Here is a 16,018-nt window from a genome sequence, read left to right on the forward strand (position 1 = left end):
ACACCAAATGCATGAGCAATGGTAGGCCTCCTGCGTACCTTAGCGTGTAGGATCTATGTATCGATGGAGTTAATCCCTCCTCGATTTCATCTGCGGAGCTCGAACCAGCCATACCCTTTTGATGGCGAATCATGCGAAGATGGTTGTCACTCACCTTCCAGCCTCACATTCACTTAACGATTAAGAGATGATTAAGAATAATATCCCTCTCCCTCTCTCTCATAGACAATAGAAGCAAAGAATATATTTATTACCCCTATTGCTAAGAGGTCTACCACCAACAAGGAAGAGAGAATAGTGTTTCTCTACTAAACACTATCACTAATCTCTCTTAGGCTCAAAGGTTACAAGAAGAGAAGAGAGAAACCTTACACTCTTAATCACTAGGGAGATCTCTACCAATGGAAGAACCCTTACAAAGACACCACAATGTGGTGTATATAGGATTTACATTTGGAGTATGACCCTTTCACACTTGGCCGCCCATTAGCTCCCTTCCCTCTTGGTTTGCTCTTGCCATTTCCTCTTCATGGTTCCTTTAGTCATACAATATCCTTGTTGATGCGCCCTTCTTCACAACCAATTGTGGTGCAATCCAACGCTTAACATCCCCCCAACCTAATGAGTGCACACTCCTGGGTGCACAATGGGAGGTGAGGTCGGAGTGTCAGGGGCGAGGAGGATGGAGTAGGGTGGTTCGTTGGGTTGTGGGTGATGGCAGAGGTGGTGGCAGATGCATCAAATGTTGAGGGGAAGTAGGTGAATCTCCTGCATTTGATCGGTTGTTGTGAAGAAGTCTTTATTCGGACCGGTTAGTCACGTGGATGTGGTATAGCTAGCAAAGGAAGAGGGGGGGTGTCCTACCAAAACTGATGTAGATTGGAAAGAATCAAGTGTCAATCATAGTTTCAAAATCCCATTTGTAGATGGAGGGGAGGATGTTGACATGGGTCAGAGGCCTACAAGTTGTCGACGTATTGGGCCTTTATTTAAATCAAAATCGAGACCCCACCACGAGTGGAAACATCATCGGAAGATGGGGGCATGGAAAGAGGGGGGAGTCGAGGAGAATTAACAGAAGTTGTAAAAATCGGATGCTCGCTTGGATGTATGGGTCAGGCACATCATGATATGTACGTATGAAACATCGCATGAAACGGATCATCCCAGCTTCTATTGGGGTTGTTGTTAAGAGTCGTGGAAACATAGAAGCCTAGGGTGGTTAACCATTCCTGAGCTGCCTGAAAATCGTGCCAACTCCATTGTCGTGGGAGGGGACAAAAGCAGAGGTTCGTATGCATCTCTGGGTGATGTAGTGCGAACCACTAGCAAAATGATGATTGCTCAAACCACGGGAGGCACCACAACGACTGGGTACTCGGGAGTTCGGTCAGCGGGTTAGCCATCGGGAAGTACCATCCTCGAGTCAAAGGGGGGTGGGAGTTCGACCAAGTGAGCAAGATGTTGACTTGGGGCTCGATGGCAACCTCAGGGTATTAGGCGTACAAGCGTGTGAGGAGCAAGGGGGGTTCGCAAAAATCGAACTCCCATGGGATGGGGGTTGCAGATTGACTGTCGAGGCGGGAATCCCAACCGTCATCGCGTTCGATGCCAGTGCCACCTATAGCCCGTGAGCCAATTGGTACAGATCTACTAAGTCCGTGTAGGTCGTGGCTGTGTTGAATCTAGCAGACACGTACTACAATTGTGGGGGTGTGGTAAAGATGGGAGGCGGGAGCTATTGGTGAAGCATCAGGTGGGCGAGGGGATGGTTGAAAGGGAGGGCTTTTCAAAGGGTGGCTTTGGTCAATGCACATTTCGTATGGTTGAGGACATGTGTATGTGTGTGTGTGTCAAGAGGCAATCGATGGGTAGAGGATCCAAAGCGGGGGGGATAGGGGAGGTAGGGACGAGCGAGGTGAGGGGTGTGTGTTAGGTGTGCAAGCGAGGGTGGGGATGGTGGGGATGGTGGCTAGGAGGGGGTTTGCGGGGGTGGTGGGTATCACTGAGTGAGTTCGATGTGTGTGTGTGTGTCAAGAGGCAGTCAATGGGCAGAGGATCCAAAGCGGGGGGGATATGGGAGGTAGGGACGGGCGAGGTGAGGGGTGTGTGTTAGGTGTGCAAGCGAGGGTGGGGATGGTTGAGGACATGTGTGTGTGTGTGTGTGTGTGTGTGTCAAGAGGCAGTCGATGGGCAGAGGATCCAAAGCGGGGGGGATAGGGGAGGTAGGGATGGGCGAGGTGAGGGGTGTGTGTTAGGTGTGCAAGCGAGGGTGGGGATGGTGGCTAGGAGGGGGTTTGCGGGGGTGGTGGGTATCACCGAGTGAGTTCGAATCCCATTCCGAGGCGATGTCGATTGGGGGTTGGGTACAGTCAGGGGGTTGGAGGGCTCTCGCGCGGGCCTCATAGAAGGTCATACGTGTGTATTCTTAAGCTATATGGGACATGTTTTTTCTGTACAACGATTGACAAAGATACTAGACATAGTTCATTACATGTCCGGTTGCTAAAGCCATTTGGGTGGTTATATCACAAATTTGGGAATGAATAAGTGTAGTATTTTGTCATATTTTAAGTGGGTTTTTATTGATGATGATAAAGGTATACCTGCACCATCATATCAAGTCATGCTTGACTATCTTAGGTATTGGGGGATGTGGTTTAATTGGACAATGAGAAATGGGTTCATGCTTGGTGGACTTCATAGGGTAACACAACAACTCCGTAGTGATAAAAGGGGAGTTGATTTGGCAATTTTCGCAACTATGTTGGATGGGGATGTTGTCCCAATATGAGGTAGAGTTATGTCATCTAGTATTACAACACTGAAGAGGGTTTACCTTGCCATCTCACTACCAATGAAGTAATGGAGATAGCAATGGTTGTATTATCATCTTGTTTTAATAATAAACATGCATTTACGAAAAAGAAGAAGGAGAAGATAGTGATAAGAGAGAACAAGAGGGAGAAAAGGATGAGTTGTCTACAATAAGTGAAATAATGGAATTTAACAACAAAGAAAGAGAAAGAGAAATGACCAATCACAAATGCCTTCACTCGACAAGTGATGATCAACGGTTCGAAACTCCTTCCTTACATATATATGAGAGGTGCAAGTTAAACCATCTTACATTCTCGAGATGATCAAAGTATTATCATTTAAGTGGTGTAAATTGACATATTCAAGTAATAGAAGTATTCCCTTTTCATCAAGGGTTCAAATCTCCTTTCTTACATATATATGAAAGGTGCAAGTTAAGCCATCTTACATTCTGGAGATGATCAAAGTGGTATCATTTAAGTGGTGTAAATTGATATATTCAAGTAATAGAATTATTTAGTTTTCATCACGGGTTCAAATCTCCTTCCTTACATATATATGAGAGGTGCAAGTTAAGCCATCTTACATTCTCGACATGATCAAAGTGTTATAATTTAAGTGGTGTAAATTGATATATTCACATTGTCGTGAAGAAAACCGGCCAGAAGTGAAATCGGCGAAGCAGGTCGCATGAACCAGCTCTACACTTTTCCACACCAATTAATACCTTGTACATAACTAGGAGTAGGACGGTGGGTGTAAATAGACTAGATGTGACACATTGAATGTCTAGGAAATCAAGGAGTATCTTTGTCCGAAAGGACAGAGAATAAATGGATGAAAACGAGGGTGCAATGGCCTGCCTCGACGGCCTATAAAAGGGAAGGAAGAAGGAAGATGAAGGTATCACATTTTGGGAGTGAGGAGGAAGCGCTATCGGATTGGGACTGAGATCTCTCCTCCATCGTTCATCATTCACTGCAGGATTTTGGGACTGAGTTGCCTCTGCTTCGTGGACAACCCGTGTGCTTCCGACAGAGGTTCCACAGTGCAGTCGGGCTGCGTGCGTGCGTGAGCTTTGTGTGGGTGTGTGTGTTCGCCTGAGTCGGGTCCGTTGCCGGCTTGCCGGTTGTAATCGTTATTGAATTTGTAATCAAGACTTTGTTCTCTCTCTCTCTTTCCCCCCCTCTGTGTTTCCGCAAGCTGCTCTCTCTCTCTCTCTCTCTCTCTCTCTCTCTCTCTCTCTCTCTCACGCTCCTTGGTTCAAGGCCCCCGCGGTCCTGCCTCTTTCCACACGCGAAGAGCGTAACAACTCGACAACGTAATAGAAGTGTTCAGTTTTCACCTCATCCTCTTCAATATCTATTTCGCATAACCGCACCCTCTTTAGCCCAACCATGTTGTTTACTTCTAGGATCTCCACTTTGAATAATTAAATGCCCGCAATGTTGCCGATTGTGACCTATGTGACAATGTCATCGAGGATGACAAGCGAGATTTTGATGGAAATGGGCAGATCATAAGTGTGACGATAACATGACAACATATCCGAGAGGTTCATTCATCTCAATCTCGTGTGTCGTATTTCCTCAGGTAGAACTGAAGTAGCAAATGCATGAGTTGATGTCGCATCCGGTGCCACAACAACAACTGACCATTCATTTGGATTTCCTACTTTTAACAGTATATACAATAAGGGGAAGCTCCATGATAGAAACGTATCAACCAACATCGTCAATGATGAATGATTGAATCTTTACAGTGTTATATCCTTCCATTTAATCGATTACCCAGAGGATCGACTTCATGAATGAATGAATCGAGATTTTGATGGCGACGAACATATCATAAGCATGACGATAATGCGACAACATCTTCGGGAGGTTCATCCATCTCAACCCCATGATTCATTCATTCTAGTCGAGGATCGACTTCATGAATGAATGAATCGAGATTTGGATGGTAACGAACATATCATAAGTGTAACGATTCATGTCAATCTCAATCTCATGATACATTCATTCATTGTAATCGAGGATCCCACTTCATGAATGAATGAATGAATGAATGAATAAATTGAGGAGCCACTTCATCTCATCTCATGATTCATTCATTCATTTTGATGAGAATGAATTATGAAGGAATATGTATATGTATAATGTATGTATGGAATTGAGATGGTTTCCATTATTTACATAACTAGCCCCACGAAGAAAGACATGGCAGTTGCTCTTCCTGCAGATCTTCATCGCTGAGACGCAGACGACGACGATCGTTGAAAAGAAGAAGACAGAAGACAGAAGACAGAGCGCAGGAGACGAAGAAATGATCCTCCTCCAGAGGTTTCTTCCCGCCTTCAGACAGATTAGGCTTACCCATCAGACGTGGCTCCATCTTTCAACGTAAGTACCTGAACCAAACTCAACTAATCTGGCATAATCTGCACCCATCTCAGCTCAATCGTCCCGATCTATCGTGATTTCTTCCACGTTAATGAATTTCCTTTTCCTTCCTTCTGCGTAAGGAGCTGATGCATGACCTCGAATCTTGTTTTTATTCTCTGTTTGATCTATTCTTGTCCTAAGAATTTCGGTTTAAGTTTTTCTTTTCGAAAATACCTTTTCTGTGTGGGCCCATTTATCTAGATCCTTCAGCTAATGGTGGCTGATTCAATGTACTGAGAAGAAGAACAATACATTTTAAATCAAGGAAGCGTTAGAAGTCTTGATTGGTTCATTTGTTGATGGTTTCCCTAACGTGTTCTGCATTGTGTATTGAGCTAGAGGTTTTGGTATGTACTTCTTTGGAAAAATATGTAAGAAATTTGAATTATGAATAAATGTAGCCACACACATATCAACCTCAATCCAATTTCATTAACTAAATGAGCGAGCAACAGAAAATGGATGGAAGAAAGATATTGATCCATGAGTGACAAAAAGATAGATAGATAGATAGAGAGAGAGAGAGAGAGAGAGAGAGCTTGTTTCAGCTTTCACTGTTAGAGTGTTGCTTTAAACATACCTTATTGGATCTTTACAGAAAATCTAGTTTGTGAATTCTAAAGAGTCACTTCTATAACTGTTAAGCATTTATGGGAGCTGAATTTGACCTTGGTCACAATCCATCTCTTTGATTCCAGTTTGGGATGCTAAAAATGGCACAAACACATACATATTCTAAACCAGAAACAAAATTAACTCATTGTAATTTCAGTAAATTTGACTTTCTTGGTTCATACCATTTTTGGAATCCTAGAAAATTGATGTATAAATCCCGAAACATTATAAATCTGTATGCTTTCTTAACATCTAATGTATCTTAATTTTCCTAGTTTTGTACATTATGGCTACAGATTCAGGTATGGTATCATATTGTGATTTTTTCCTCAGATTCTCTAGGTTTTAAAGAGCAAGAAATTTTAGAAAAGACCGTCTTTCTTTATGTATGCTGCAAGTGCTACTCGTTTAAGTTGAATCTCTTAGGATACTAAAGTTTTAGGATATTTTTAATGTTGGCAGATCTACCCTTTCAGAAGGAGTAATTGATAATGTTAAGGCATCAGAGGTTGAATTTGAAGTGGCCCCATCAGGTATTGATCACACGTAGTATCATGAGTTTGATAAAGGGGAAGTAGTTGACACAAGCCTTATTTCTATTTGAATTATGGTCTTGTAGCAGGTCAATCAAGCTTGACGCCTTCAACGATAGTTGGCATATTGGATCGCTATATTGTTGGACAAGGGGATGCAAAACGTGCAGTTGCGGTGGCTTTGCGTATGCGCCTATCAGCCTTTTGCTTGTAAACAATCCACTTAGAAAGTAGGTCATGTTCAATGCTAGAGCTGAAATAGAAAACTCAAGTAGAAGATAATCTCCTTCCTTGTTACTGCATATTCAAGCACCGATGTTTAAGTTTCCAGAAATACATTTTAGTTTTTGGTCTTCCTGTCTTGTGGAGCTTTAGATTTCACTCTTTATTGAACTCGAATATGTTCCTGCTGGCTTTGAATCAAACAACCATTTTAGATTTAATTAAGGATGCATAACTGTTGCTGACCTCATCTTTATGGATGGATCAAGATGGTGCTGGATAATGTGAAGATAACGATTGATGGCCCAGTCCTAGGATACTATAGGAAATGTGAGCCTTTCTGAATCTTAATCAGGATTTTGCTGAAATTCTCACTGGATTTGTGTTGAAATCTTAGAACATGATGCAAGGTTACTGGCATGAATGTGTGTTGTGATTAGTCATAAACATTACTAGAATTAGTCTGATTCTTCATGATTGGAAAGTGGATGTGATGCTACCTTGTTTATTGAGAACAGAATCGATTTCTATCATTGGAATGTTTCCAAGTGCCATTTCTTCTGTGGTATGGTTTTACAATATGTCCAAACAGGAAGCAACATGGGTGTTTAAAAAAATCTTGATGCCTTCGTAACACATTACCAGAAGAAATGCTCATAATGTCAACTTAATAAAGCAAAATGAATTAAAACAGTATGCCTGCTGTGCTACAATAGATTTTAGAAGTATAGACAATCTATGGATTTTTACAGGCATGAGATTTACATTTTGAACTTGATATCAACAGGATTACTCCAAATTGAGATTTCCTGGTATATATGACTGAACTCTGAAGGCAGGGAAGATGCCATCATCCCCAGGTTTCAGCGGAAACCCATATAACACCATACTGTAGCATAAAAGAGGCCTCTCATATAACCCATATAAATCCCGAAACATCCCTTTGGTGACAATATCGTTTATGTGTAGGTTTTAGGTCTCCTAGAGGCCTATTTCTCTAATATTTAATAATGATTGGTATATATACATGTGTGTGTGTGTGTTCATGTATGTGTGTGTGTGTGTGTGATATATAGATAGATAGATAGATAGATAAATATAGATTGATTGGTAGATAGATGAATAGAACCTAAGCTAATTACACTGGTTCCAACACATTAAAGAAGACGCATTTAATCTGTTACTTGAAAGCCTTTCATTCCATTGTTAATCTCATATTACTTTGAAAAAATCCCCATTCCTGTGAAAAGCTCCTTCTGCAAATAGTTGCACACCAGTTTTCAATAGTCCCCAACATAGTAGAGCTTAAATATAGCTTTTACTCTTTGATTACAATCACAAGAAAACGCCTTAAGATGGGTGACCATGGTCTCCATAACATCGCCTTCTTCTCATGTATCAAATATGCCTTTGAATGTGTAGGCTGCACTCTAAAGTTCTATCTTTTCAATACAATGGGTCATCCTTTGACGATTTTACATAAATACCACAGGGAATAGATGGCGCAGGCATCGAGTGCCTCCTGAATTAAGGGAGGAAATCGTTCCCAAAAATATTTTAATGATAGGTCCTACTGGATGTGGGAAGACAGAAATTGCAAGGAGATTGGCAAAGCTTGCAGATGCACCTTTTGTTAAGGTTAGCTAGCTCTCTGCCTATGGGAATATGTTTAATTGACAATCGTGATTCTAGGCATGAGCTATTAAACTTGTTGCTCATTACTCATTTCTGTGCTTAGACATGGAGATCTATATACCAAATCTGACACCTTTAATATGTCTTCTTCTCTTAGGTTGAAGCCACTAAGTTTACTGAGGTAGGATTTCATGGCCGAGATGTAGATCAGATAATTCGTGATCTGGTTGATAATGCAATTCAATTGCAACGCCAAAAGGTATTAAAATGATATTCAATTTTATGGCTGTTAAGTGAGTGAAACAAATTGTGTTCCAATGGATATGTAGGTGCGCTTGCAGGTTGTAGAAGAAGTTAAAGAAGTTGTTGCACAGCAGATATTGTTAAAGCTCACTGGATTAAATGGTTCTATGGAGGTGTCCTCATCTTTCTAATTTTTACTGTTTACACCTAGCTAACATTGTTTTAACGTTTGATTGATCTTGGAAAATTGTCACTTGTAGAGTGGGAATCTTACCCCAGAGGAACGAGACGCATACCATGGTTATCGGCAACTATATTTTAGCGGTGAATTGGATGCCAAAATGGTAACTGTTGATTTGCCTGAAGGAAAGGTGCGGATGCCATTCGATTTTTCTAATGCTGGTGGGATCGGAGTAGGTAACTTTGTTTATAAGGTAAGATTTCATTTTCAATACAAAATCATTAACCATGAAGGATTTAAATTGAAGAATATTGGTATATCATGTTTGTTTCTGCAAAGAGTATTGAATTAATAATTATACAACACTTGCTGCAAATTCACAAGATCACTGATAAAGATTGGACACACTGCAGCGGTTGCAAATCTCACACTGTAGGATGGATGTTCCAGATAGTGGTGGCAGTAAATGACAAGCATTCACTTTGTTCTAGTGACAAATTAAATTTTTTGGTGATTCCCAGATCATTGAAACAAAGCTCCACAGATGATGTGGAATCAGATCAAATAAATCTGTGAGCATGAATAGTGCAATTGTAAATATTTCGCCATTATAATGTGGTTACAAGGGGTAAATCTGCCACTATCACTTCCATATAGGAACCGAGGCTTGAAAAACAGTCAGAAATCCCATCTGCAATCCAGAAATTCTGACCACTGTTCTCTGGTTTTCGGATTTGCCACTCCTTTGACACATTCACAAACATCCCATCAATGGTCGTCAAACTTCCTATTACAAACAGATAATTTGTCCAATCCTCAGACAATGGTTTCTAGCTACTGGAGCCAATGGTTGTGCCAGTTTATCTGTGGAATTGAAGGGCATAAAAGTTGGATCTCCTCTAATTTTCTCCAGATAAACATTTAGATTCACAATGCCCAGTGCACCTTTGCCTAATAATAAGGAATACCATTGACTTTGTCTGAGAAGAAAGGGTAGCATCCTCGATTGTAATGGAACCCACTTGGGCCATATGATTACAATGAGTCCAAACGGAAAGTTTGTTATCTCAAATATAAAATAAGATATGAGGATGTCATGTTATATCATGTATTGGCCACTAATTACGAGGATTCAGAAATAGGGAAGTCACTGATCCTTAATAGAAACAAAAGGATCCTTAATTGGTCAAGATCCTGGAAGTGCAAAGGAAGATCATGACCGTCGATTTAATATCAATTTAATGCACTTCAGAGCAGTATGGCCACAAGATTAACAATTGCTCATTATGGAAATTTGTATTGTGCATGATGACTAGAATTCTTACAAAAGTGTACAATCAAATGATGGCTTGAAAAACACAAGGAAATAAGGTCTTTGACTGAAATGAAACAGTACTACCACACAAAATGTCTGATCCCATGATAATGTCTTGTTGCAGTTCCCTCAATCACAAGTTCTAAACTGGCTCATATCTAACAATAGACAACGTAGAACAGATATGATCAACTAGTTGAATTCTTTCTACGAGGAGATTGAGAAGTAGAGAATACAGCCAGATCCAGTCCATCGTCTCTTGCTTTGGGGATTTACTTCCATGATCCATTGATAAGGCAGAAGCTTTTGCTGCCAAATCTCCTGGAATATATGGTGGAAACCTATTTAGCCGTGTTGATGTGCACTGTAGGTGAACTTCGTCACATTCCAGCATTTGCAACCATTTCCTTTGTCTAGTTGCTTGAAATTCGTCAAACATTTCAAAATCTTGCTGACTCTCTTAATTTGCCCATCCATCTTTGGATGGTATAAGGAACTTAATTTTAGCTGAGGAACTCCCCATTCATTGAAAGATCATGGTACTTAAAAAATAAATGAAAAATGTCTTCACCACCTCTTCCGCTTCACAAGGAGTCCCATATATTAAATGAAGCAGGCTCAGCTTGTTAAATCATTCTACTACCACACGGCACTCTTGTGCTATCTGGATGGAGGCAACCATGTAATAAGTCTATAGAAATGGATACCCAAGGGTTTTCTGGAATGGAAAGAAGGAAGCAGCCTGCAAACAAACATTGGAAGTACAAACATAATCTTCCTTGTCCTCAGCCTAGTTTCTGCCCAAAATAGACTGTAGTAATGAGTGCTCGAGATTCCTAGTCCACAGTTTGTTATGATGCTCATGAACCATTTTTCATCTCAGTTAGGATGATGGAGACATAATCTTCTTTGCGTGGACCACTAAAGGCCACCTGACACCATTATTATTGTGGCCTTGCGGCAGCCTACTTGGAGTTAACTCTGAGCCGATTTATGCTCCACAATGAGCTTTCTTGATTTTGTCTACAATCCCATCCATTGAAGGACTCGAACCGTTGCTATGCACTCTCGCCCCCGCAAAGTGTCTGCACTCACATTCTCTATGCTCGGTCACCTGAACTAACATATGAGGCAGGCAAAGATTCCAACTTTTTTTAAGTGGTATGAGAATGCCTGTCTAGATGCACAACCAAGAGTTGTGTTCAGTGTTGGCTTCATGGGAACCTTTTGGAGCATGGCTGGAAAGAGTAAGGAATAATATCAGAGCATGGCTGATACCTTCATTGGAAACATTATTCGAGGATGATGAATATATGGAAGTTATCAGCTACTGGAATAACTGTGGTGAAGAAAAGCCAAGCATTACAGTCCAACCAGTCTTGGAGGAAAAATGGCTGATCTGATAAAGAGATTGGCTAAATGGAGTAAGCTGCTTCCTTTGTGAACAAAGAACCAAGATCACAAGTTCCATCTTCCTATGAACCCTCTGCTCTGAGACCACTTTAACAGACATCGCCAATGACCGGAATCCTTTTTTACATTTCTTATAACATGATAAGGTAATGGCTACCACTCTTACCCACTTGATATGAGATATTCTTGGTTTGGATGAAATGTGTATATGCTTTATGATCTATTTTGAAGGCAAAGTATGATGTCATATTCCACTATCCTCTGAATCGATCTTGACATTTTTAGTAACAATATAGGTTATTTACGTTTATATATATCATTTACTTGAGCTGGGCACTGGTTTCATTAAAGTGAAGTGTGGAGCTTTGAGGGAGTGAGTGCCGATAACGAATCTCATGATTATGACTTGGTTGTAGATTGAAAGTGCACCTAGGAGCCAAAGGGTAGAAATGCCTGTCAAGGATGCTAAGCAAAAAATGGTGGAGTTTGAAGTGGAGAAACGTTTGAATACTGACCAATTAACAAAGGATGCCCTGCAGGTCAGCTTTTGCATTTAATCTGGAATGCATTTTTCTTGTTATGGTAACGACATTCATGTTTTCTTATTTTATTTTGATGGTTGATAGCTTGCAGAATCCGATGGAATTGTTTTTATAGATGAGATAGACAAGATAGTCAGCACAGCGGAGACAAGATATGGGGCTGATGCAAGTGCAGAAGGTGTACAAAGGGATTTACTTCCTATCATTGAGGGAAGGTTAGTAGCTTAACCAAAGACATTCCTGGTGGTTTTTTTCTCTTGGATTGTATATTGGTTTTGATGAGAGGTTTGGTTTTAATGAATAACACAAACGACGGTCTTTCTTAAATACCCGTGTTGCAGTCACGAGTCATAGCTGCAATAAGGATGTATAGTAGGGTTTTCTTCCAATTGTTAAGGGCAGGCTCATGTATGTACTATAAATGTATACCATGTATATATATGTATGCATACATACATACATACATACATACATACATACATACATACATATATATATATATCTGTGTGTGTGTGTGTGTGTTGTATTTGTTTCCTGCTTGATAATGGTTATTATATAAGAGTAGGGAATGTTCAAATATAACTTGCAGCTCTCCTAGTGTATGAATCATGGTTAGGAGAAGAAATATTTCTAAGATTTTTTTTTCCTTGTCATTTCAGCATGGTAAGCACAAAATATGGAAATATCAACACAGATCACATCTTGTTCATCTGTAGTGGTGCATTTCATGCTTGCAAACCTAGTGACATGCTTGCAGAGTTACAAGGTCGTTTACCCATTCGAGTTGAATTGAAAGGTCTTACGAAGGAGGTATGTAGGGATATAATCCCTCCCTATAGCATTTTGTTTTACTTCAAATTTTGCAACATTTGTGTTAATGTTTTTGTGAAATTCAGGATCTTTATCGTATATTAACAGAACCTGAGACAAACTTAATAAAGCAGCAGATTCTTCTGCTGAAGACAGAAGGCGTTGACCTTGTATTTACAAATGATGCAGTCAGAGAGTTGGCCAATATAGCAGCTGAGGTATATCTCTAGATCCCACATGCTAATTGAGCATCATCAGTTAATATGTAAATATCCAAGCAGATCCAGATCAAATAGTGAATCATTTTTATATGTGAGACATGAGAACATCCAATCGTTTTTGGATTTTCTCTAGACTGCTAGACATGAGAACATCCAGCTCCAATACCGAGGGAAAGATGTAATGGCATGGGAGTACCCAGATCTAAATACCAAATAGACTTATGCTATCAAATTCATGTGCTATAGTCAATGGTGGTTTGATATAGATGATAAAGATAGGTCTTTACTGATGTAGAGCTGACAATATGGCCTACTTCATAAAGGTGTGTAATAGAGTATTTTCAAATAGTGTCGTTTCATTTCGTGCTCATTGTAGCCTGCAGAATAGCTATTAGAGAAATTAAATCATGTCTATTTAGTTGACTTGTTGCTGTGGAGCTCAATGTAACTAGAGAATATGGTTGAATATGATGAGTGGCAAATGACCTGAGTACATTACAAACGTTGTGAGGATACTCCCGTTCTTCTGAAATTTGGTATTTGATAATTGGCTTTGGTATGGTGAAGGCCTTCAATCTGGTAGCATTTAAGAACTGTAAAAAACGATAATTTTAGCATATCTGGGAGAATTTTGATCTGCAGGAATGGGGCACAAATAGACAATAAACAATAAGAATGATGTCACTGAACCAGGCCTAGATCTAAAAGTGGAGTTCTGCTCTCCAAGGACTGACCTTGGTGTCTATTTCGTATATTTCAAAACTTTCCCATAAAAACATAAAAAAAGGTCATCAGGAAGTGTTAATTGGGTTCAGGGACGTGAAAATTCCCAATGGCCAAACTATTAAAACATCATAAGGAAATAGTCTGGAGGTATTTATTCATCTCAACTTCAATCATTGATTTCCTTTATCATAAGTTGTAAAAGTCAATCAATATATAGAAATGCCCAGATGTGCTTGTAACTCCAAAATTTATGAGTTGTCTTTGAGTAGCTACCATTTTTTAGTATCTAGCAATACAAGAATGTGGAGATTGCTAATTCATGCATATGACAGTTTCCAATCATCAGTGCACACATCCAATAGTTATTTGATGTATCATTAAGGAAAAGAATGCCACTTTGTTATTACCTTTTACATCATTCTTTAATCCTTGGTTGCATTTTCTTTATCCAGGTGAATAAGTTTGTAGATAACATTGGAGCACGAAGATTGCACACTGTAAGCAAACTGTTTGGTGAAAATAACATCCTTCAGATGTCATTTTTGGTTGCATTCACAGATACCTCAAATTATTATGCAGATAATTGAGAAAGTAGTCGAAGATATTAGCTTCAATGCTCCTGAGAGAACAGGAAGTAGATATGTAATTGACAAACAGGTTTGACTTTTTTTAACCTCTCAAGTTCTTTGATGGATCAGTTATACAATTTTACATGTAATGATGGTTTTAACTTTTAATATTTCTCTTGTGGGAGAAATGAAAACGATGCGGATCAGTATGCAAACAGAAATTCTAATGATTAAGACTGCATGTGTATAAAAAAGAAATTAGATAGTTCAATACAATGTTATACATGAAAATTACGTTCATGATGGTCATCTTTATACTATAGTCTGATCTTTGCAGAAAGTTAGGAATTCAGTGGGGCATCTCCTAACAAAGACAGACCTTTCAAGGTTCGTCTTATAAGAGCCATCTGCATCAACCATGGAATGGGAATGCATAGTGCCGAATGTAGTTTTGCATCCTTGTAAAAAGTCTGGATGTAAATAATTGATGCATAATTGTATATATGCATCTCTAATGGTTGTACGATAGTTTCACAGTTACATCTGATTCTTCCTACAATATGTAAAATATGTCTACTTAAAAGACAACCCACTGCAGAGGAGATTGTCCATGTAACAACTTTGAGGCAGCTTTGTGACACATTTGTCCAAAAATAAAATGTCTAGATGCACTATACTCTCTTTTTTTCTGCTTATCTTAAATACCACTACATATGCTACTTCTATATGGTGTATGTCAATGAGGACTAATGTGGAAGCTGTAAGACCACCATGGCGGCTGTAAGTAAAAGAGGCAGTATCCATGTAATGTTAGGAATTTTTAGAGGAAAAGACCAAGTACATATGAAAGGGATGTGAAAAGAACAAAATCCAATGATTATTTGATCAAATATGCATTCTTCGTGCTTGAAGTGGAGTGGCATTGAAATGTGTAAAGGATGAAAGCAGACTATTATAGTGAACTTCCTTCTTTTAAAGGAGAAAAGTTAGGTATATGATGAACAGGAATTCTGATGCATTACAACGGTTGCGAGACTGCAATGTATAAACACAAATCTATTTGGGTCAGCAGTAATGATGCTTATTTGGTTGGGTTAGCAGTAATGAAGCTAAGGAACTTTTCAACAACAGAGTTATGAATGATTAGATGGTAGCAATGTATTCATTTTAGTGAAAGCACTTAAACATGAATCATTTGAAAACATATGGATCTGATATGCTAATGGTAATAAAAATACAATGAATTAATGCATATAATTGCCAAGTTTTCTATCTGGAATTGAAATTAGATTCTTTGGTATTTGCAATATTAATCATTTCCTTAATTCCAGTATAAATTCTGATTATAAAACCACTCGATTTGGGGTCATAATGAATGAGGTGTTTAGGTTTTAATGCTTCCATTGAAAACACCTGGAAGCATGGTGATATTCTAGTATCTGTGAGAGACAGTTTATTTGGGTCACATGAAGAACTTTAATACTTCCGTTCCAAAAAACCACCAAATAATCATAGTTTATTTGGGTCATACTGAGAGTTTAAATACTTCAGTTAAAAATACCACCGTGTAATTGTAGTTTGTTTGGGTCATACACGGTTAATGCTTCAGTTGAAAATACCAAGTATGATGCATTTCATGGACTATAAATTCATAAATAAAAATGCATGCATAGGAATAGCAATAGACAGCCATACACTGTGCAAGGTAATGAGACTTCAATAATAGCAT

General features: G+C 39.3%; 1 protein-coding gene across 1 annotated transcript; it reads left to right on the forward strand.

Annotated features, from left to right (window-relative positions):
- The first annotated feature begins 5,023 nt into the window (after positions 1-5,023).
- Positions 5,024-14,956, forward strand: LOC147854164 (uncharacterized). Its single transcript, XM_087332462.1, has 14 exons — positions 5,024-5,222; positions 6,342-6,412; positions 6,502-6,597; positions 8,127-8,272; positions 8,427-8,528; positions 8,599-8,685; positions 8,773-8,946; positions 11,838-11,960; positions 12,048-12,178; positions 12,623-12,773; positions 12,860-12,991; positions 14,173-14,217; positions 14,300-14,377; positions 14,627-14,956. Exons 1-14 carry the CDS (start codon positions 5,146-5,148, stop codon positions 14,687-14,689), a joined length of 1,476 nt encoding a protein of 491 aa, XP_087188588.1. The 5' UTR covers positions 5,024-5,145; the 3' UTR covers positions 14,690-14,956.
- Positions 14,957-16,018: the final 1,062 nt, after the last annotated feature.

Source organism: Azolla caroliniana, unplaced genomic scaffold, assembly GCF_043228905.1.
Source record: "Azolla caroliniana isolate FFs.n. ecotype wild unplaced genomic scaffold, voAzoCaro1.0.p SCAF_16, whole genome shotgun sequence".
Classification (NCBI taxonomy): Eukaryota; Viridiplantae; Streptophyta; class Polypodiopsida; order Salviniales; family Salviniaceae; genus Azolla; species Azolla caroliniana.